Raw genomic sequence first — 24,282 nt, 5'->3', positions numbered from 1 at the left:
TATGATCCTTCTTATTGGTAAAATCATTCACATTTTGCAGATTCTGCAAGGTGTATGTAAACTTTTGACTTCAGCTATCAGTATCTGCTTATGACGGACAGTTGGTGATAAGATAGAAAAGCGTAAAACAGATATAAGGATATGAATAAAAATTGTCAGCAGTTGTACAGTAGCTATGAAAATATAAAAAAAGGAATTATAAAATACTACAAAAAAAGGACACTATTTTATTTTTTCTTTACTAATACAGTCCAATAGCAAAAGCTGCATCTCCATGTCTGTGGCTATCATTACACTAATGATACTAATGAAGATTTGCAGTTTATTCGCCTTTATAGCTGAAAAGTTAATGGGCTGTGACAACAACTAACAGCAGTGAAAACAAATGAGTGGGACTCACATGGTGTACCAGAAGTAAAGAGAGAGTTTGCCAAAAAATTTAAATTCTGTCATCTTTAACTCAGCTTCAAGTTGTTCCAACCTATGAATGTCTTTCTTTAGAACACAAAGAAAGACAATAGAAACCCTCACAGAAATTCTAATGGTTTTCACTACAAATACCATTACAGACATTACAAACCATCAACTTTTAACCATTAAAACCATTTAAAAATGCTTTTGTGTGTGTTTTGAGACACATTCCATTAGGATTCAGTGATTTTAACAAGTCACCAATGGAAGACGACCAATTACCAGTAGAAACCCACAGGGTCCATTATAAAATCAAGTCCCATTATAACTAGTAAAACCATTTTTTTTTTCAGCAGGGATAGTCTACTTCTTTCTACAAGTCAATGGTGACTTAAAAAAGAAATTCATACAGGTTTGAAACAACTTGAGAGTGAGTAAATGGTGACTGAATTTTTTTTTTTGGGTGAACTATTCCTTTAAATCGTCTCTCCAAACCAATAGATGGCGATAAACACTTTTCAGCGGTCTTCGTCGACGCATAGAGGGACATTGAATGACTGAACTTTACAGTGTTATTGTCGAGGGTTTTCATGTTTTTAAATAACGCTTAAATCTGCTTATTGTGTTTATAGTTTGATAAATCATACCCTTGACACCACGTCTCTTTATATTTATCATGATGATCTCTTGGGAAACCGTATACCTCGTATTATTGTGCATCATGTCTTGTGCAGCAGGTAGGAATTCCCAAAAAAATCTGTATTCTTTAAAAACATAACATTAACATTTCCGCCAATGTGTCGTAGCTTAAAGGTGTTCCTGGTACGTTAAATTTTTTTTTTAAATTGACATTACCACAACTGTCATATCAATGTCAAAATATAAATAACCATTTGGCGTTTTATGTATTTTATATCAACAAAAATGGTGCTCAATAAAACATTCTCTTCACAAGAAGTACTTACCTTGGTTTCTTTTTATTTTCTTCACACATCTGTGTCATATTTCATCTCTAGTTCTTTACCAACACTCTTGTTGTATCTGGTAAACAAATACAAACTTTTGAAGAAACTCAAGGGAAAGCCTACATTAAAGGCATTTGGTAGCTGAAATAAATAAAAACATAGGCTTAGTATAAAGTTTCCGATACGTTTTGAAAGAAAATCATTCAAATCTGTTGGAGCAGTTAAAAAAAATGGAACTCTTGGAACAAAGGTTGAAGAAATCCAAATGTGATATTTTAGTAAAAACTGTGTGCAAATGTTTGTAAGCCCCCGAAGCAACTATTTGCTGTAAGCAGATATTTTGTTTATGATGAACAACAATTTGTTTTGACAGCTGATGAGATGGTGTCTATTCCTGGTGGAAAAATGATGATGGGAACCAGTGCTGCTGATGGGAGAGATGGGGAATCGCCAACACGAGCTGTGACTCTCCAACCATTTAAGATAGACACGTTTCCTGTCACAAACTCTGACTTTAGGTACTTTTCATTGTAGATATTGGCTCAAAACCTACTGCTTGTGTATCTTCTTACTGGCCTGATACAACTGCTTCTGTTCATTCCAGGGAATTTGTCAGACAGCAGAAATATAAAACAGAAGCTGAAACATTCGGTTGGAGTTTTGTGTTCCAGGATTTTGTCTCAGATGAACTGAAAAGTAAGGTCACTCAGAAAATTGAGGTAAGAATCCAAAGCAGGTGCATAAAAAAAAAAATCTAGTGATCAACTGGCCTAAATTGAATGTCTATTTCTTGTGTCTGGTTTTTGTAGTGTTTAAAAGTAATTTACATTTGTCTAATAATGGTCTTTTATAGATTTTCTCCTTAACCACTTTGTTCTCTTGAAAATGACCCATTTTTTCTTTCCTAGTCGGCTCCATGGTGGTTACCAGTCGAGAAAGTGTTCTGGAGACAGGTGACGTAGTTAACACTTTATGTGCAGACTTTCAAAATGCATTATGAATAATTCTAGAAGTGTATAAATGACTTTAATTAGTGGTTTATATACACTACCAGTCAAAAGTCTTTCAACAGTAAGATTTTTAAGTTTAAGTCTCTGCTGCTCATCGAGCCTGCATTTATTTGATCCAAAGTTCAACAAAAATAGTCAAATTTTTAAATATTTTTACTATTTAAAAGAACTGCTTTCTATTTGAATATATTTTAAAATGTAATTTATTCCTGTGATTTCAAAGCTGAATTTTTAACATCATTACTCAGCCAGAAATCATTCTAATATTTTGATTTGCTGCTCAAAACACATTATTATTATTGTTATGTTGAAAACAGCTTAGTGGAATTTTTTCAGGTTTCTTTGATAAATAAAATGTTCAGAAGAACAGCATTTATCTGAAAAAGAAGTCTTTTGTAACATTACAAATGTCTTTATCTTCAACTGTTCATTATGGAATCATGTTTTAAATATTGTTAAAAATAATTATAACAAATGTTGAAGTATGTCTGAAGGATCATGTGACACTGAATACAGGAGTAATGACGCTGAAAATTTAGCTTTGATCACAGGAATAAATTACATTTTAAAATGTATTCAAATAAAAAGCAGTTATTTTAAATAGTAAAAATATATTTTTGTACTTTGGATCAAATAAATATAGGCTTGGTGAGCTTTATATATTTTTAAATAGTTGTTTATTAAATAAATAATTTAAAGTATGTATTTATTCTTACTGTATGAATGCGTGGGGTCTCTGGTTTTAATATGTGCAGCCAGCAGGACCAGGCAGTGGTATCAAGGACAGACTGGAATCCCCCGTGGTGCAGGTCAGCTGGAATGATGCCCAAACCTACTGTCAGTGGAAGAAGAAAAGGCTGCCAACTGAGGAAGAGTGGGAAATGGCTGCACGTGGAGGTTTAGAAGGCAAGCCAAAAAAAGCCTTATGCCTCCCAGACCCTAAAAACTAGCTGTCTTATTCTTGTTATGCACTATTGTCCATCTGTTTTACTTCATTTTATGTAGCCAACATAGCCAGCACGTTTTGTATTACAGGCAGGACCTACCCATGGGGCAACAAGTTCTTGCTGAACCGGACTAACCTGTGGCAGGTCAGTTGATTTTTTTTTTTAAGGCGGTTTTAAAGTTCTTTAGCTGTTGGTGAATTGCAAACTCTTTGTACAAAGGGCCCATTTCCAGATGGCGACACCGCAGAAGATGGTTATCATGGTGTAGCTCCTGTCACTGCCTATCCTCCACAGAATAACTATGGTATGTAGTAACTACAGTAAGGTTTTGCACACTGCACTGACGCTGTGTCACAACATTGTTTTATCAGCAACATATTCATAATTCATACAGAGATAAAGCTTCCTAGGAAATCTGCATTTAAAAGTTTGGGGTTGGTACGATTTGTACAGTGTTTTTTAATTTCTTATACTTATCAAAAGTACAGTACAATAGTAATTTTAAAATTAAAATAATAGCGATGCAAAGCTAAATTTTCAGCATCATTACTTCATTCTTCAGTGTTGCATGATTTTGTTGCTCAAGAAACAGTTGCTTAATATTTTTTGTGGAAATTGTGATACATTTTTTCAGGATTTATTAATTTCAGAAAGTTTAAAGGAACAGCATTTATTTGAAAAAATAAAATAAAAGTAATTTGAACAGTAATGTAACTCTCTTACTATTGCTCTGAATTTAGAGAATAATATCCCACCTTGTTCCAGGACTATATGACATGCTGGGTAATGTCTGGGAGTGGACCTCCTCTCAATTTCCTGGTGCTCAGACAATGTATGTCCTGCGCGGAGCATCCTGGATCGACACAGCCGATGGCTCAGCCAATCACAGAGCTCGTGTCACCACTAGGTCAGTCATGCTCCATCCTGCTACATTCAATATTAATCAAAGTCAATTATTATTAGGCTTTTATTATTCATTATACAATTGCTTCTTGTAACAGTTCCCATCAACAATTGCTTAAGCTGTTTATGAGCAGTTTATGAGAATATGATACATAAAACTTGTTTTTTTCATGTTCTTACATGCAGGATGGGAAACACACCAGATTCAGCCTCTGATAACCTGGGCTTCCGCTGTGCTATGAGCTCAAATGCCAAACAGAAAAGAACTGAGCTTTAAGAGCCAAATGTTTAAGAGCTGATGCCAGTGGTGCATTATGGGATTGATACTGTATTTCTCCTGTGGAGACACAAACTTTTGGAATTCAGTGTTATATCTGCTTTTTTTTAGACAAAATACTGTGAAATTAAAATCTTAACATCTTAATCTTCTGTTCATGGTTATTAAAATCATTTAGATATAAATTATATGAAATAACATAACATTCAAAATAGAATAAAATGTAATTGTATTAAATAACACCACACATATTAAATAGTTCAGGTCTCAATTGTACATTTTTAGCATATTTATTACTCTTCTCATTTTGTATATAAGAAGGAAATATGCTGAGGTGTATTTTTGGACCATTTTTAACATGTTTTTGAGGTAAATTGTGGTATCTGGGATTATTCGGAGATGATGAACCCTCACCAAGTCCTAGGTGATCCATCCATCTCCTCAGCTGCAATAGAGAGAAGAATGACTTTTGGAGTGTTTTCAAATAAAGCTGCTCTGTTCTGAGTCTGCCCTTTCTTCACCCAGTGGCCGTAGATCTTAAAGGCACATGCGTCGATCATCTTGCGTAGAGGTTTGATGGCATACGGGTCGCTGCGGATCACCTCCTTGGTGACCGGTTTGGCACGACGATAGTTGCAGTAGATACGCATGGCGGCGAGTATGGTCATACAAATAACCTGCAGGATAACAGTGGTGTATGGTGAAACTCAAAACCTCAACATCTATGCTTTCTTAGATAAGTCATGTAGAATATTTGCTCTTTACCTTGAATTTTCTGTAAGGGCTGAAATGACGTACTTCTGCGACCACATATTGCTGGAAGAACGGGTGATTGAGGGCTTCTGTGGCTGTGTAACGACTTCTCGGATCCACAACTAATAACCTGGAAATCTACTGGGAAGAAAACAAGGTGACTTTGAAAAGGCATTTTTTCATACTGCTTTTGAAGCTGGTTGTCAACAAGACAAACAGGACCACAACCAACACGCACCAAGTCTTTGACAGTGTCTGAGCGGTCATCCCACTCCGGAGAGCTGAATTCATAGTTTCCTGCAAGAATCGTGCGAAGCATCAACATTTGTTTCCTGTGCCAGAAAGGTGGAGATCCAGCCAAAAGAGTGTAAAAGATCACGCCTGCGCTCCACCTGCACAACAGCAGACAGAAAGAAGGTTATGTAACAACACATTAGTGAACTAAATATGCTAGTTTGCTGTAATCATGTCATATTATTCTGGTTCACTGTCACTACCAGGAAGTTCATGTATTTATTTATTTGGTTGGTTTATTTGACTGTTATTGTACTATTTTTTTCCTCAGTTACAGAAACAGATATAGTTAAAAACAGCTCTAAAGAAACAAGCTAGTGGATTCTGATGTGAGAAGACAAGAGGGAATGGACTTTTTCACTGGAGAAAGCATTATTATGGACTCGTATTTTGGCCCTAAGCGTCAGTTTAAATGTAAAATGTCTTAATGATATATTTGTTTCTTTACAAACATTCACACACTGTTAATTGATGGACTGGAGTTGTTTGGATTACTTGTAGATTATTGTGATGTTTTTATCAGCTTTTTGAACTTTCATTTTGACGGCACCCATTCACTGCAGAGGATCCATTGGTGAGCATATGATGTTATGCTAAATTTCTTCAAATCTGTTCAGATGAACAAATTCATCTACATCTTGGATGGCCTGAGGGTGATTAAACTTTTAGCAAATTAAAATGTTTGAGTGAACTAATCCTTTAAAAAGCATTTTAAAATATCAATAAATACTACTGTACATTATAAATACAGTTGAGGTCAAAAGTTTCCATAGACCTTGCAGAATTTGCAATTATTTTACCAAAATAAGAGGGATCATTATTTTTTATGTAGTACTGACCTGAATAAGATATTATACATTAACGACGTTTACATATAGTCCACAAGTGAAAATAATAATTTAATTTATTCAAGTCTCAACTCAGTTGTCCTCTTTTCACACTGAGGACAACTGAGGGACTCATATGCAACTATTACAGAAGGTTCAAATGCTCACTGATGTTTTAAAAGGAAAAACAATGCATTGAGAGCCAGGGGGTAAAAACCTTTTGAATTTTAAGATTTGTCTTCTGGGAAACATGCAAGTATCTTGTGTAGCTTTTTAAGGACAGTAATAAATGAAAAAATATAATATTTAGGCAAAATAAGAAAAATGTACACATTTTCAAAAGTTTTCGCCCCCTAGCTCTTAATGCATTGTTTCCTTCTAAAGCATCAATGAGCATTTGAACCTTCTGTAATAGTTGCTCAGTTGTCCTCAGTGTGAAAAGATGGATCTCAAAATCATGGTCATTGTTTGAAAGGGTTCAAATACACAAAAATGCTGAAAGACCAAAGAATTTGTTGTACCTGAAGGATTTTTTTCTGAAGAACAGTGGGCAGTTTAACTGTTCAGGACAACCAAGGGACGCGTCCACGGATGAACACTAGTCTACGTTGGTGTTTACATCAGCCGCGGATCTGCGTGTGTTTGGACCCTTTTTACAACACACGTGAACGGCACGGCTTCAGCACGGCTACCGGAGCAGTTCGCGGACCCTTTAGTTAAAGCTCGCGTTTAAACGAGTCGACCTGCGGCTCGCTGAAACATCCCAAAAGCGGCTGTCCATAATACATGGCTAAAGTTGAGCAAATTTGGAGTGGACTTTGAGATTTGTAACTTTGTAGATGTTTTTTATGCCCAAACATACACACCACACACTGGCTATAGTTCAAAAAGTGAAAAAGCATAATAGGACCCCTTTGATTTATGCACTTACAGGTCAACAGCAGGCCCATAGCCAGCATGGTTGGGATCCATCGAGCACTCAATGATTTCTGGAGCCAAGTAACCTGGTGTCCCGCAAACCTCTAGGGGTGAAACAGAGGCAGGTTCATCTAAACTAAAGTTCATCTAACTAAGCATTCCTTCCTAAAGCTTATATTTAAAGGTGCTCATAAGAACTCACCATTCAGTCTTTGTCCTGGCTCAATCTGGATCGAGAAGCCAAAGTCAGTGAGTTTGATATTCACATCATCATCTAACAGAATGTTCTCTGGTTTCAGGTCACGATGGACAATATTGTGGGTGTGAAGATACTCAACCACCTCCAGAAGAGCTTGCATAATCTTCCTATCAAAAATAGGAATGCCAATAATCAAGATGTTTCACTGATTAACTTTGAATATGAGATTCTATGGGTATATATGCTAAAAACAACGGAAAATAATGTGCACTACCAAATGTTTAGGGTTTTTTGAAAAGAAACATGTTTAACTTTAATAGGAAACCCCAGGTATTAAAGCTTGTATGGCTAAATATGTGGTAGAAAACCCATGAAAAATTTACGTTTTACTAAAAAATAGACATTGTCGGCATGTTTACATCCTGCCAGGATGGCATCTAGCATTTCTTGTCTCTGCCACATGTAAGCTCTTTCAATAGCTGTAGTCTACTAAAAGCCTCAAAGGAATAAGGGCTAAAGCGGAGAGAACAAATATGCAGGTCTTGAGGAAGCTTTATTCGTCCACAGGCATTTTCACATTCTTTTCTCCTCTTCTTAGTGCTAGGAAAGCAGTAAAGACTTCCATTGCTTGTCTTGTTGCCCTTCGATGGAAAATTACGAACAAAAGCCTGCGTTGTGGTAAAAATAGAAACAGGTAGTAGCTCACCGAGTGCAACCATTTCACGTCATCGAAAAAATTGCGCCCCACATAGTCCAAAATATATATAAAACGATGTGGATTTAAAAAAATAACATCAAGCTTTCAAGGGTTTTCTACTACATATTTCAGTAAGAGAGGTCATTTACGTTACATTAAGCCATACAAGTCTTGCTACATGGGGTTCCCTTTAAATAGTAGCATATTCATATATGCTACTATTATAGCATATTCATATATGCTACTATTGTAGCATATTCAAGTAATCAGAGCACTACATTTACATTACGATCATGCCAGTGTGCCGTGACCTAACTCTAAACCCATTAACATTGAAAATGCCCCTGTTGTTGTTGGCAACATTTAGCACAGGATTTGTTTTACACAGTTTAAATACAAACAGGAGCATTGCAAATGCATATCAGACTTATTACCTTGTCTCTTTCTCACTTAGGGTGACTTTTTCTGTGAGGTAATCAAAGAGTTCTCCTCTCTTCATCCTGTAAAAAGATCATTCTTTAAACAAACTAATAAACTTTAATACAAACTACGGAAACTAAGGAAAGATGTAAAATTGGCACATTACAGACAGAAAGTTTGTAACTGCAGAAATTGTAACTGCATCTGTTCAAAATATAAGTGTCAAAGGAAGGAATTTGGAGGGATTTTGTGCATATGTTTGTATTTAGAGTCTGGCTCTGGCAGAAACTTGGCATCTTGGCAAAGACCCTCTTGTGGGCTCTTAGAATAGCCAGTGTCTTATCTGTATGCTGTGGAGTGTGAACCAACCGATAATCTCCACAGGGAACATCTAGAAATCTGAATAGAAAAGCAAGCAGTTAGCTGTGAAAATTGGCTACCAGGGAAATTGAGGATACCTGTTCTGTGCCAAGTTTGAGTGGTTTGCCTGTGCAAAAGTTGCAGCCACAATTAAAGAGTTTTAAGCATGTTTGCTAAAAGTTTGCTAAATGTGACCACTAGCAAGAGTGAAGGATAGACATGAAGACTCTATGCCATGAAAGGACAGGAAGCCGTACTTACAGATCAAATACCAAAAAGAAGAAAGCCTTTGATTCAAAGCAATCCTTCAGTTGAACTATGAGGGGGAAAAGACATCTTATTTATTGTTGTTGCAGAAACACTATGAATGTATCATTTTTATTTTTGTAATTCAAAAAGAAATTTAATTTCTTAAAAGGTACAGTTGAAGTCAAAAGTTTACACACACCTTGCAGAATCTGCAAAATGTTCATTATTTTACCAAAATAAGAGGGATTATACAAAATGCATGTTATTTTTTATTTAGTACTGATTTCACATAAAAGATGTTTAGCCTACATATAGTCCACAAGAGGAAATAATAGTTGAATTTATAAAAATGACCTGTTCAGAAGTTTACATACACTTGATCTTAATAATGTGTGGTTACCCAAATAATCCACAGCTTTTCTTTTTTTTTTTAGTGATAGTTGTTTGAGAGTTTGTCCTTGTTTGTCCTGAACTGTTAAGCTGCCCACTGTTCTTCAGAGAAATCTGTCAGGTCCCACAAATTCTTTGGTTTTTCAGTGTTTTTTGTGTATTTGAACCCTTTCCAACAATGACTTCATGATTTTGAGATTTATCTTTTCACACTGAGGACAACTGAGGGACCCCGGCTCTTAATGCATTGTTTTTCCTTCTGAAGCATCAGTGAGCGTTTGAAACTTCTGTAATAGTTGCATATGAGTCCCTCAGTTGTCCTTAGTGTGAAAAGATAAATCTCAAAATCATACAGTCATTGTTGGAAAGGGTTCAAATACACAAAATTCTGAAAAACCAGAGAATCTGTGGGACCTGAAGGACTTTTCTGAAGAACAGCAGGCAGTTTAACTGTTCGGGACAAACAAAGAATTCCCAAACAACTATCAATAAAAAAAGCTGTGGATCATTCAGGTAACAAAGTGTTAAGAATCAATTGTATGTACTTTCAAACTATTATTTTCTTGTGTGGACTGTAAAGATCTTTTATCTGAAATATCTCATTCAGGTCAGTACTAAATAAAAAATAGCATGCATTTTGTTTGATCCCTCTTATTTTGGTAAAACAATAAAAAAATTGCAGATTCTGCAAGGTGTATGTAAACTTTTGACTTCAACTGTATATCTTGTGGTATATGTTCCACATATTACTAGTGGACAGTCATACTTATGTTTTTTTGTCCAGACACTTTTCGAAGAATGTCAATCTCTTTTACAGTGGCCTGCTGGATTTCCTGTATCTCCTGAGGTGTCATTTTGTCTGATGGTGTAATGTCTATGATCTTTACTGCATATTCTCGGGCAGTCCGTTTGTCCACACATCGGCGAACTACACTGCTCACACCTCTGGAAAAATAAACATTCATACAAATTCAGGACTTACAATGTAATTTTGATGTTAGAATTTTGTCTTTATTAATAGTCTGACTAAACTCTTACACATTTACTTTTATCAGATGCAAACCTCATCAAGACTTGCACTTACCGTCCTAATATCTCCTTTGGTTCATATCTGTCATAAAATTCTTGACCACCAACCCACTCAGGGTTTTCCTCCTCTTTTGTCATTCTGATATCCAGATATCCAGTGCTGTATTTTTTGTCCTTAGCACATACACAAGAACACACAGGTCCTATAGCATATTTTACTTTGTCATAAGTCAAATTGTCTGCACCAGTATTTCATGACAATGTGTAATCATTTTGTTTTTGTTATGTAATAATTCGCAAACAGCAGTCTACTTTTGAACTAGCTGGGTTCACTCACCTTTATAGCTGCTCGTCCTTTAGTATTTATAGAAGCTCATAATTCATACTTTTGTTCATCCATAACAGGCGTCGCTTAGTTACAACACCTCAAGAACAAAACGCCTGAGAAGTGAATTGTTTTTCCTTTCTTTATTATAACCTTTACAGTGCAGCAGTTTTCAGTCCAGAAGCGTTTGCTATAAATAAATTATGCCAGTTTCGTGAATGAATCGTTCTTATGAGTCGAATCATTGAATCGCTCGAACCGATTCTCAGTCTGAACATTTCGTTCGTCAATTAGACTAACCAGCTCAGAACGGATTCGTCTGTAGTAAACAAATGTTTGGGTTTTTAAAATTAATTTTATTAATTAAAAAACATTGTTCAGAGTAGATACAAGTCCCATACAAAAATTGGTTTTATTGTAGTAAAAGTGTGGTAACCATTTTTTGGCGTACTATAATTTGGTTAAACTATGGTTAATTGTGGTTACCATTGTTTATCTATAGAAATGTTTTTGTTTTAATTGTAGTAAAATCATATGGTTCATATTCGTGGAAGTTACGTTCAAATGTAATGAACGACTGTAATAAACAAGTCGGACATGTTAAATTATAATAAACACCTTAATAAAATAATGCTAAACAACACTTACTAGGCATTTGACATAAAATAATCACTGAATTGTTTACGGTTCTTTGACAAACGATTCGAAAGAATTCTCAGAACTGAGTCGGAGCTTCCATTACTACCATCTATAAATATACCAGCTGTTATTTGAGTAGTGAGGATAATGCCAAACGGAACAGCTTGTACCCAAGTGTTTACTTTAGACATCTGATAATATTAACAACATTTTATTTAGCCTTTATAATATGCAAGTAATTTCATTCTCAAGCTTCCACTTTCCTCTTAGGGAGACTTAATTACAGCCTAAGTGTTGTGTTCAAAGCCTAACATAATCAAAGGGCGTTCTTACTTCACAGACGTGCCTGAACACGCACGACCATCTCGTCAATGTTTATGCTAATTACGTACATTGAGGTACAAAAGCCTCAGTCCCACAGGTAAAACCCTCTTGTGATGTCAAACCCTGTCAGGGCTGTTGACGCACATGACATTCTGAGCGTCAAAAAAACTGGAAGAACTGGTTTGAAGACATTCTCTCAACTGAGTTTCAGTCTTGATAAGAACATGCATTTCAGCTCTGGCCGCTCTTAGATGACAATGGAGACGCACAGGAGAGATTCACCAGTGAAACTACACACTTTCAGGGACCTCCTGGAATCACCACTGGCCACTGAGGAGGTCCACAGACGATTAACTGACGATGAGGATTCAGTTTCAAGTCATGACACTGACCGAGATTCTAACAGCTCGCCGCTGTGCACACTGGATGAGTTACAGGAGCAGCTGGCAGTGGATGACAACAGTAGCCGTACAGTTGTGACCGGTCAAACGGATAACTCGCGGTTTATGACCGTGGTTGAACAATCTGAGCCAAACGGGCCCCCGAAGCCCGCTCGGTCATACTTAGATGAAGCGCTACCGGATCTGCTCCGGAGTGGAAGCCCACTTCGCAGACGAGTGTCCAGTCCGGTGTCCGCCACGGTGAGTCATCCTTACTATGAAATACGAATGCAGTGATTCAAATCAGTGAACTCATAATAAACAAAGGGGAAGTTACTTGTAATGACTATTATTCAATTAGTCGCACCTTTCTGTCTCTATGATTAGACTACTTTAAAGAAAAAACATTTAGCTTTCATTTTATTATTGTTGTTGTTTGTTGCTAATTTAAAGCGTTTCAAAATTCTGACTTAGTTTCTGTTTTTAATTGGTTTCATTTCATTCTATCTCTTTCTTTATTTTGTTATTCATTTTGAAGTGTTTTAACATGTTACATTTGACAGAATTGGGCTAGTTTTGCATTATTCCTCACTCAAACACTATAAGAAATGCGTAAAAAGTTTTAAATAAAACTTAAAAAATATTATAAAATATTTGTCTTTATTTTAAAGTGACTAGTTAACAGAATGCCTAGTTTACAACTATCCCTCATCCAGATTTTGTAAGAAATAATAACCCGTTTTCTGTTTATTTATAACTTACATAGCCTGTATTTCATATTGTTTCATGACAAATAATCACTGTCTCCAAACTAGCTGTCACTATATTCATGTCAATCATTTCAAATTAGTGCTGTCAAACGATTAATTGCGATTAATCGCATTCAAAATAAAAGTTTTTGTTTATATAATATATGTGTGTGTATATTATTATGTATATATAAATACATGCACATACATGTTATAATTTGAAAATATTACATGTATACATTTTTATTAATATAATCAATATTGCATATAAATTAGTGCTGGGAAATGTTTTATCATGATTAATCGCATCCAAAATAAAAGTTTTTGTGTACATAATATATGTGTGTGTACTGTGTGTATTTATTATGTATACATATAAATACACTAACATACAGTATATATTTTGAAAATATGTACATGTATATATTTTTTACTCATATATTTAATATTATATATATATATATATATACAAATATATGTGTGTGTGTACTGTTTTTATTTATTTTTTATATTTAAAAGGCACACACATACAGCATATATTTTGAAAAAAATTTACATGTACATGTATATATTTATATTCATATAATTTATATTATATATAAATATATTTAATATGTTAAAATTATATATGTTTTAAATATATCCATGCATGTGTTTGTATTTATATATACATGATTAATAAATATTATACACCGTACACACATTATGTAAATACAAACTTTTATTTTGGATGCGATTAATCATGATTAATCATTGCCCAGCACTAATATAAATATATTTATTATATTAACATATTTTTCTAAAATATATAACCATGCATGTGTGTGTGTGTATTTATTAGTGGTGGGCCGTTATCGGCGTTAACGTGCTGCGTTAACGTGAAACTCTTATCGCGCGATAAAAAAAATATCGCCGTTAATCTATTCTCAAATTTGGGTTGGGAGCTGGGTCTAAACTACGCAAGATATGATGACTTTCACCTTGATAGTTTAACGCGGATGTATACCGAAGACTATAGAATATGTTCGCGCGTTTAAGGGTGCTTTCACATCTGTGGTTCGGTTCATTTGGTCCGGACCAAGGGCAACAAATGATACATTGTAGCATTTTTCTGCCGTTTTGGGTCCTTTTCACACCACACTGATTGCTCTGGTCCGAACAAGTTGAAACGAACCAAAATGCAGTCATGTGACAACATCCACATCACTCGTTGGCCAGATCGTGTCATTGAACCACTGATCTATAATAGAGAATTATATAGATCAGTGTATTGAACGTATTTTCTAAACTGTTAGGCACGTTTTTTCAATTCGCGAACGCGCCGCATCGAGGTAAAAACATCTCAACTTTTCAGGATGCTGCAAGCATAGATATACATATCTATGGCTGCAAGCACACCGCAGGTCATGTGACATGAACCAACCAATCAGCTTCATCCTTTCCCTTAATAACATTGAAAGCACTGGCAAGTTGGAGGAACAGCTTATACAGGAATAAACATTTTTTAATAAATATAATAGCAGAGCTACTGCAAGCGATTTTTAATGCTGAAAATCCATTTATCCTTTGCTGAAACTTTAGCGTATTTATGGAGAGCGCAGGTCATAGCTTTCCACGCGTTTTTAGGCGCGACATGTGAACGGCACCTTAAACAATGAGAAAGATTGTGATGTTCTTGTGAGTTTTTGAAAGTTGGGACCTATATGATCATCAGACCAAATTTAGAGGGTCCGCACCTCCTCACAACTCCAAGTTTGTCCGCGAGCTGTCAAGGGGCTATGTTGCTAAAGCGCTAACTGTCAACAAATACTTGTCCTCATCCCATAATGAACAGCGCAGCAGACTACGGCAGCTGGATTAGTCCAAAAAGGTGCAGTACTTTTTGCGGTTGGGTCTGTTCAAGTTCGGTTTATGTTCTCACCATAAACGAACCGCTCCAGTGTTCGTTTGAAAGCGTACCGAGACCACCTCTTCAGGCAGGTCTCGGTACGCTTCTTTGGTCCGCTTTTGGTGCGCACTCGAGTGCGATTGCTATATTCACACCTGCCCAAACGAACCGCACCAACAGGGAAAACGAACTCTAGTGCGATTCAACCGAACTAAATAAGGCAGGTGTGAAAGCACCCTAAGTCTCCTCCGCCAAAACACAGACGGGATCGCGTAGTCCTCCATTCATAAAAACCGAATCTACTATAGCGAAATGCCACGTAAATTCGTCGTTTTTTGGATTCATAAATCAAATGTTGGTCAGTCACTTAATTCAAATCGCGATATGGACTAGTGTATGTGAAAACTGAAATGCAAAAAGACCGTTTTAATATGAATCCGATATGTTCCGTATGCATTGCGGAGACGAGCTTTTACTACACGCATACTGAAACACACGTGACGCTCCCGGTAATTTTTGGCATTTTCATCTCACATGAACAGATAAACTCAATCTCCCAAACTGCTGTGAGTGTCACTTTTAACGTTTCATTTGAGAAAACTAGCATCATATCATACTGTATGACACAGAAACTTCACGGCAACCTGTCAAAATAAAAGTACGGTGTAACATGTAATGGGCTGGGTAGGTGTTGACGTTAAAAAAAAACACAATCTAATAGGTAGAAAAAATAATTTAATTGTTAGTTAGTTAGTAAACACAAGTACATCTAATTGAACATAATTTATTTTCATCAACAAATTATCATAGAACAGCTTTATGAGCTTTATGATCCATTCTCAAAGACTTTAAGTCATTATTTGGGTAGCACACATATTCTGAATGCCTTCAGCAGAATTCAAATTAGCCATTTTAATCTAGATTAATCTAGATTAATTCCAAGATTTAATCTAGATTAATCTAGATTAAAAAAATTAATCTATGCCCACCCCTAGTATTTATATTTATATATTTGTATACATAAATATACACAGTACACACACATATATTATGTACACAAATTTTTTTTTTTGGATGTGATTAATTGCAATTAATCGTTGCCCAGCACTAATATAAATATATTTAATATATAACCATATTTTCTCAAATATACCTATGCATGTGTGTGTGTTGATATATAAATACATAATAAATATACACAGTACACACACATATATAGTATGTAAATAAAAACTTATTTTGGATGCGATTAATCACGATTAATCATTACTCAGCAGCACTAATATAAATATATTTAATATATAAACACAACATATTTTTCTCAAATATATCCATGCATGTGTGTGTATTTATATATACGTAATAAATATATACAGTATATAAATATACACATATATTATGTAAATAAAAACTATTTTGGATGCGATTTATCGCAATTAATCATTTGACAGCACTATTATAAATACTTGTTTTATTTGAATGTCACACAAAGTGACACATTTCTGCCAGGGCAGAGTTTAAACAGTTGTTAACAGTTTAAAGTGATCATAAAAGCTATTTTGAGAAAAACGAAACAAACAACAAAAGGAGCAAATCAATGAAAGGACCAGATGGCCAGTCATTGTTTAACAAATATCTCCTTTTTCTCCATTCAGCCAAATTCTTTTTAAAGCTTTCTCTTCAAAGCTAATAATGAATGTGAACGTTTTTATCTTTTATTTATTTATGTGCAAATCCATGTCAAGTCCATGTGACAAACTTTCAATGGAATGTAGGTTTTATGCTCAATTTATAATGTTTTCCTAAGACTGAATGTTTGACTAAAACTAAAACATCCCAGACATTTTCGGCACACCATACTCAGATATGTGAAACATTTAGTCTTAACATTTTTCAGCAGATTTAAGTAACCAAATCACCTCACACTAGGAAGTAAAGGTCATCCGAGATTTGGTTTGAAATGTTTCCTGTTAGTTTCGCCAGAATGGCTGGATTCCACCTGTCCCAGTTTTTAAAAAAACAGAATAGCAAGCTTGTAAAAAGCACAAGACATTCTGTGTTTATGTTTACAGATATGTCAATCTGATATCATACACATGCACCACAAGTGTATCTATCTGAATCCTACAGTATGTCAATAGAAGCATGTATGTTGTGCTCACTCAACACTCTCTCTATGGTGGCAGCTGAAGCATGTGAAAAGGGAAGTGGAATTATCTCGGCAGCGCAGTCTGAGGCTCAAGGCTCAGGTGGATAGACTGCAACAGCAGAATGACAGCGGACCCCGCTGGAGTGAAAACAGACAGCGGGTAAGTCTCAACTTACTCATGCCACCTCTTATAAGTGATAACAGTTCATAACAGACTGGATTGTGATTTAATGTATGCAATCAGGGCCTGTCCTAATTGCATCTTGTGTCAATGTTTTTGTGGTGTTTCTAGGTGGCAGAGGAAGTTCAGTCCGTTGTAAAGCTGTTACTCCCTCTGACAGACTTAGAGTCAGCAGAAGTCGATCAGCCATCCCAAACCAACCCTTTAGACAAGGCACTGCTTCAACTGCAGAAAGTGTCACGGAGACTTGCCGTTAACAACACCTCTCAGGTGAGCTTTAGCCACGCCCATCAGCTCATACAGGACACGCCTCCTTTTTAAATATGCACATCCCTCTGTTCTATTATGAGGTCTTGCGTAACCATTGCATGCTGCTATTATTGTTTGAACAATTGCAGAAATTTTTTAAGCGCCCATATTATACTCATTTACAAGTTTCATTTTCACGTGGACTTTGTAACTTTATTACACATTAAAGGAAAGGTATAATAAAAAAGCATAATAAGTGCCCGTTAAAACCAATCTGCTACTATTTACAGGGAAAGAAGTCTGGGGAAGAAGCTGCCATTTTACAGCAAGCCCTAAGGGATAGAGACGAAGCCATTGCAAAGTGAGTTTAGTTGAATTTTAACACTAATTAGTCTGTGTTAGGAAATAAGTGTGTATGGAAGTACTGCTATCTGATAAAGTTTTGGTTTTTGGTGATGAATCGGTGAATGGATTTTTTTAAAATGTAGGAAACAAGCAATGGAGACTGAGCTACTGAGAAGCAAGAACGAACTGATGACGCTAAACAACCAACTTCTGGAAGCTGTTCAGAGTCGACTAGAACTGTCTATAGAGCTGGAGGCCTGGAAAGTAGGTTTAACTGTGTATTTAATTATCAAAAAAAAAATGCTAAAAGTTTTCTTTTGAATATTTGTCTAAAATAAAAAGGAAAGAAAAAGGTTAATAAAATATTAACATTAATTTATAAAATATTATCAGATTTTTTTTCTGTTTTTTTTTTTTCAAATCTGGTTTTGTTAATTTCAAAACGGTGACAATCGAACAGACATGTTTACCTTGACAGACTAGATGAATTTTTGGAGTCTGGATTGAGTAAAAAAGCTGTAACAAATTCTAGAAAGCACACATTTTAATATTAATTTAATTTAAAGGGACAGTACACCCAAAAATGAAAATTACCCCATGATGTACTCACCTTCAAGCCATCCTGTGTATGACTTTCTTCTTTCCGACGAATACAACTGGAGTTATATTAAAATAAGTCCTTATAATGGCAGTGAATAGTTATTGAGATTGTAAAGTCCAATAAAGTGTGTCTATCTATCATGAAAAGTGCTCCACCTGGCTCCGGAAGAGTTAATAAAGGCCTTCTGAAGCGTACAGCCATACATGAAACAGTTGCGTCCCAGCGAATGATGTAGGCATAGTGTAAGCTCTGGTGAGAATATTCTAGTCTCACAAGAACCAAGTTTAGTTTACATCAACGGAAAACCAGTCTACTTTTGGCTTATATCAAAATCCTCCAACATTTTTCTTTACAAATCCTCGTTTTGCACTTCCGTTTTCATCACTTCCATGTTCTTTACCACGTTTGCCTAGCGGAAGCTAGAGATTATGGTTTATAAAGTTTTAAATATGTATATTTTACGTACACTAACGCATTGATTCGCTTAAGGAGGTTTTTATTAACCCTGTGGAGCCGTGTGGAGTACTTTTTCTGATGGATAGATGCACTTTATTGGATTTCAAAATCTCAACACCCATTCACTGCCATTATAAAGCTGGGAAGAGCCAGGACATTTTTTAATATAAGTCAAATTGTATTTGTCCGAAAGAAGAAAGTCATATACACCTAGGATGGTTTGAGGGTGAGTAAATCATGGGGTAATTTTCATTTTTGGGTGAACTGTCTCTTTAATACTGTATGTGATTAATATTATTTGATGTCGTCAAGACGGAAAGGTAAGCAGTTGGAAGAACATCTGCTAGGGTTGCATCTCTGCAGGACTGTTGGATCTAAACTCTTTGTTGCCATCTGGACCCTGTCTGGTTTTTCTGCAAACCCTTAAAAACACTCATGCATGTGATTTGGTTGTTGGTTTTGTTGAATGTTCTTAAAAGCAGTTGTGCAGTTTGTGAACTCTATCATGTCTCTTACAGGATGACGTACAGACCATTCTTCATCACCAGCTCCTCAGACAGCAGCAGGAAGAACAGGCTCAAAAGAAGTCTAGAGGGTTCGGTGTTCTGCGGCGCTCGAATAAGCCCCTTCCTCCCAAACCCGATTACTCCTCCATGACGCACGTCCCTGTCCCTGTCCCTGTCCCGATCCCCCAGACTTCATCATCTACAGGAACACAGAGATGGACAGACAAGTTCAGACGCGGAAGAATCAGCACACAAGGACCTGTCGAGTCTCAGCCACAAAGGATCAAAGAGGACAATTTTCAAACAGTTTCTTTGGACTGATGAAGCTGTTGCAGATGATCTCATTGTTTGTTCAATCTGAAGGATGTAAATAATACTATGAATATTGTTTTGACACGTTTGAACTATGTTATAAATGTGCTTTTCACTTTAGACTGTTGATCCGCAGTCATGGACTTCCTAGTAATATATTAAGAGAAGGGAATAAAGGTGACAGTGAAACAATATACATTTCAAGACTGATTTATAAAGGCTCTTTGGAATAACTTTTTCAGGAACATAGTTGTTTTTTTTTTTACTTCAATAATTGTTAATCCTCATTGGGTTTTAATACGCTCAAGGGTCTTTTGCACTACTTCTCAAAAGATTGGGGTCGGTAAGATTTTTTTAAATATACAGTAAAAACACTAATATTGAAATATTACAATAAAAAAGGTTTTTAGTTGCATTGCTGTCTATGCAGGGCCAGAAAGCTCTTGTATATCATCACAAATATCTTACAGGTTTGGAACGACACAAGGGTGAGTAATTAATGACAGAATTTTCATTTTTGGGTGAACTATCCATTTAAAATTTTTTTTAAAAATGCTGTATTTTTTATAATTTTTAGCAAGATTTAACATGAGGTAAGAACAAATGTTTACTCACGATGACTTCTGCTCCTGATAGGAACAAAGCAGTGGAATTACAGCATTGTATATGTGGCAAATATATCTGTAGGGCAGTGTAAATCAATCACATGAACAGGTTTAAGACTTGTACATTTATTGAGTAGTAACAAATCTGCACACAGATACACTCTAGCATGCAAAGGTAATACACCCATACAAACTGCTCAACACAGACGGTCATACTGTTACTGCCTGAATGACCACACACTCTTTCATGACATTAGATCAATAAAACCCAAGAACCAGTATCACTATGTATCAAATACTAACAATACATTTAGTTTTCTCCACTTTCAAACAAACAAACAAACAAACAATACTGCATGAAGCCACAAGAATAGTCTGAATCTGTAATTTAGTTTAAGTATACATTACGTACAATGAAAATATATCAAGTACTGTGAGTGCCAAGATAACAAATCCAAAATCTCTTTATTAATTTCAGTACTTTTTGAATACACTAAGCAGATAGTATATTGTTAAAAAACATCATATATGTCTGTGCATTAAGTTCTCAACTGATTGATCTCTTTAGTATTGCATACATATACATTCTTCAAATCAAAGGGCTGTTTCATAAGGATGAATTCGGGATTAATAATGAAAATACACTGTATTCTCTGTAAATTCATTTTCGAGTTAATCTAGCTTTATGAAACAGTCCATTGAATTGCTAAAGTTCAGGCAAAATCTCAAAAAATGTTTTTACAGGATCAATAAAGACCCAAGTCACTGTTTGTATCTAGCAGAATAAAGTACCCAGCTAACAAAAACATTTTCTAAGAATGTTCTGCTAATGCTAACACTAAGTTTAAAAAAATGTTCAAAATGTTCTAAACGTCCAGTTTAAAAATGTTACGCTTTTTTCTTGGTTAAGCAAACATTCGGTTTTATCATTTTTGAAACTTTACTTTTGAAATTTCTCTGAAAATTCCAAAACAAGTAGTTACTAAAATGCTTCACACACACTCCATTAAAGACATTTTTGCACTGTCTTTTTGAGAATACGGCTGTCAAAAGATTAATCGCAATTAATCGCAAACTTTTATTTTGCATGCGATTAATCACAATTAATAATTTGACAGCCCTATTTGAGAACATTGTTAAAGAGCAAATAACTTTAAATGAACATTCTAGTAATGTTACTGGAATTTTCTAATGCTGCGTTCACACCAAACGCGAATATGCGTCTGGCGCGAGTGATTTCAATGTTAAGTCAATGGTAAGACGCGTTTACGCGCGTCTGGAGTTCTTGCGGCGCGAATGAGGCATTAACGGTGCGTTCACACTGGCACGTAGCGAGCGGGGTGAAGCGAGCGTTTTCAATTCATTCATGTGCAAGTTGAGCGTAAACGGTCGCGTGGTGCATTTTGGGATTGGAAGCGTTGCGGAGAAAGCGTTGAGAGCGGCTGAGAGCGTCAAAAGGTTGGGCATTCCTCAACTTTATGCAAATTTCGAGCGCAAAACGCCGGCGACAACCAATCGCTGTGAAGAGTAGGCAAGGCAAGATTATGACGCGTGTTTCTGAAACTGGTGGATTACTGAGCTGAAATCACATATTATTGAAAAAGTCAAGCAAACGTAAATGTACTTTGCATGTTTTCATTATATGCTACAGTTTAGTTTTCGAACCGCCGTTAAAAGAAGACAATGGAACATAAATAGGGTGTGAACATTGTTTTTCAGAGGTGTGCTCAGCCCTAAATTAGACACTCCCCAAAGCAGTGGCGTTGTAGCGTTGCCAGCGGCACTGAGCGCATATTTAACGCTGTAGTGTGAACGCACCGTTAGCGCGGCGCGGTAGACGCGAATTCGCCTCATTCGCGCGTCTAGTTCGCGCGAATGGCGCGAATTGAGCGTTTGGAGCGTTACGCGCGTTAAGCGCGAATTGTGCTTTTTGTGCATTCACGCGTTTGACGCGAATTCGCGTCTGCCGCCCGAGTTGAAAAATCTGAACTTCTGCGTCAATTCGCGCCGCGTTAACCAATCAGGAGCCTGCTTGATGCTGTGGCGGCTGTGTCCTGGAGGGTGATCCTCGCTCCGATGCGGGACAGCAGGTCATCGAACTGGGCGCGGGACAGGCGGAAGTACCGCTGAAAGCGGCCGTCATCCAGGCGCAGCTCCTGGAGCAAATGATGAAACTCGCCGAACTGGGTTCGCCTCCGAAGGGTCTGGTGGACCCAAATACGGCGACGATGATAAACCCCATACCGCTGTTCTGCTCTACAGAGCGGTGACTCTCTCGATAAATGACCGATCAACAACAGACATCTTGTAAAAAGATGGCCGCCAACGGGGTTCGAAAATTTTGAAACTTTCGCATCTGACGCGCGAATGAACACAAAGTGGTCACGCGTATAACTAGACGCGGCAGGCGCGAATTTAGACGCATATTCGCGTTTGGTGTGAACGCAGCATAAGAACGTTTGAACGAAAAAGTTCTGAGAAAGTTTCCTGTTAAAAGAAGTAACAACTAAAATGCTTCATAGAAAGAGAAAAAAAAACTCCATGACGGATGTTTTTGTACTAATGTTTTAATAATAGGGCTGTTAAACGATCAATCACGATTAATCACAAACTTTCATTTAGCATTTTGCATCAACATTATTAAAGACCGAATAACTTTAAATGAACATTCTAGTAATGTTATTGGAATTTTCTAAGAACGTTTGAACGTCAAAGGTCTGAGAAAGTTTCCTGTTAAAACAAGTAATAACTAAAATGCTTCAGGAAAAAAAAAATAATAATAATAATTTAAGAATAGGGCTGTTAAACGATCAATCACAATTAATCAAAAACTTTAATTTTGCATGCGATTAATTGCAATAAATCGTTTGACAGCTCTATATGAGAACATTATTAAAAGACCAAATAACTTAGAATGAACATTCTAGCAATGTTACAACAAGTAACCCTAACCCTAACTAAATGTTTTCGTACTGTCGTTTTGATAATAGAGTTGTCAGACGATTAATCAATTACTCGTGATTCATCACAAACTCTTATTTTGCATGTGATTAAGTGTAAACAAGAAGTAACAAAAATGCTTCCGAAAAAAAAGACACTTCATGAAGGACGTTTTAAGAATAGGGCTGTCAAAGGAATAATCGTGATTAATCACAAACTTTTATTTTGTATGCGATTAATCATAATTAATCGCTCAACAGCCCTATTTGAGAACATTTATAGATATATTTATACATATTAAAGACAAAATAACTTAGCATGTGTTTAATCATGATCGATCGGGGGGAAAAACACTCCATGAAGGATGTTTTTGTACTGTCGTTTTGAGAATAGGGTTGTCAGACGATTAATCAATTATTCACGATTAATCACAAACTCTTATTTTGCACGTGATTAATCGTAAACAAGTAGTAACTAAAATGCTTCAGAAAAAAAGACACTTCATGAAGAATGTTTTTGTACGTTTTGAGAATAGGGCTGTCGAACGATTAATCGCAAATTTTTATTTTGCGTGCAATTAATTGTGATTAATCACTTGACAGCCCTATTTGAGAACATTTTTAAAGACCAAATAACTTTGAATGAACATTCTAGTAACGTTCCTGGAATTTTCTATGAACGTTTGAATGCCAAAGTTCTAAGAAAGTTTCCTGTTAGCTGGGTAACTAGCAAAAACATTGAACTAGCACTGGCAGTAAACTTCAGTTACTTCTGAAAGATACAGTTCCATGTAAACACAAATACACAACAAATTGTGTGCGAATAGACATAACAAGCAATGGCAGGGCTATGATTCTAGTGTTCCACCATACACATTCAACACAATTATTACTTGACATGAGAGAACACACACTGAAGTTAAGAATATGTTATTTTGCAGCATATTTCTTGATTTATCAATCATAATAATATTGTAGTCATAAA

At 36.0% G+C, this 24,282-nt stretch overlaps 3 protein-coding genes across 3 annotated transcripts; 2 read left to right on the top strand and 1 right to left on the bottom strand.

Moving 5' to 3' along the window:
- Positions 1-513: 513 nt before the first annotated feature.
- Positions 514-4,660, top strand: sumf2 (sulfatase modifying factor 2). Its single transcript, XM_073824892.1, has 9 exons — positions 514-1,148; positions 1,750-1,894; positions 1,981-2,095; positions 2,285-2,329; positions 3,142-3,292; positions 3,422-3,477; positions 3,553-3,637; positions 4,099-4,240; positions 4,423-4,660. The coding sequence occupies exons 1-9, from the start codon at positions 1,088-1,090 to the stop codon at positions 4,511-4,513; spliced, it is 891 nt and encodes a 296-aa protein (XP_073680993.1). The 5' UTR covers positions 514-1,087; the 3' UTR covers positions 4,514-4,660.
- A 141-nt stretch (positions 4,661-4,801) lies between these two features.
- phkg1b (phosphorylase kinase, gamma 1b (muscle)) lies at positions 4,802-11,159 on the bottom strand. The gene is made up of 10 exons (XM_073824890.1): positions 10,987-11,159; positions 10,705-10,823; positions 10,387-10,565; positions 9,243-9,297; positions 8,636-8,701; positions 7,508-7,671; positions 7,319-7,409; positions 5,505-5,658; positions 5,279-5,404; positions 4,802-5,190 (listed from the first exon to the last, which is right to left on the bottom strand). Exons 2-10 carry the CDS (start codon positions 10,785-10,787, stop codon positions 4,924-4,926), a joined length of 1,185 nt encoding a protein of 394 aa, XP_073680991.1. The 5' UTR covers positions 10,788-10,823; positions 10,987-11,159; the 3' UTR covers positions 4,802-4,923.
- Positions 11,160-12,055: 896 nt separating this feature from the next.
- Positions 12,056-19,936, top strand: bicdl2l (bicaudal-D-related protein 2-like). Its single transcript, XM_073824891.1, has 6 exons — positions 12,056-12,578; positions 17,141-17,263; positions 17,396-17,554; positions 17,824-17,894; positions 18,022-18,142; positions 19,454-19,936. Exons 1-6 carry the CDS (start codon positions 12,189-12,191, stop codon positions 19,760-19,762), a joined length of 1,173 nt encoding a protein of 390 aa, XP_073680992.1. The 5' UTR covers positions 12,056-12,188; the 3' UTR covers positions 19,763-19,936.
- The last annotated feature ends 4,346 nt before the right edge of the window (positions 19,937-24,282 follow it).

The sequence above is a fragment of the Garra rufa genome, chromosome 19, assembly GCF_049309525.1.
Source record: "Garra rufa chromosome 19, GarRuf1.0, whole genome shotgun sequence".
NCBI classification, from domain to species: Eukaryota; Metazoa; Chordata; class Actinopteri; order Cypriniformes; family Cyprinidae; genus Garra; species Garra rufa.
This window is presented reverse-complemented; position numbering and strand designations above follow the sequence as displayed.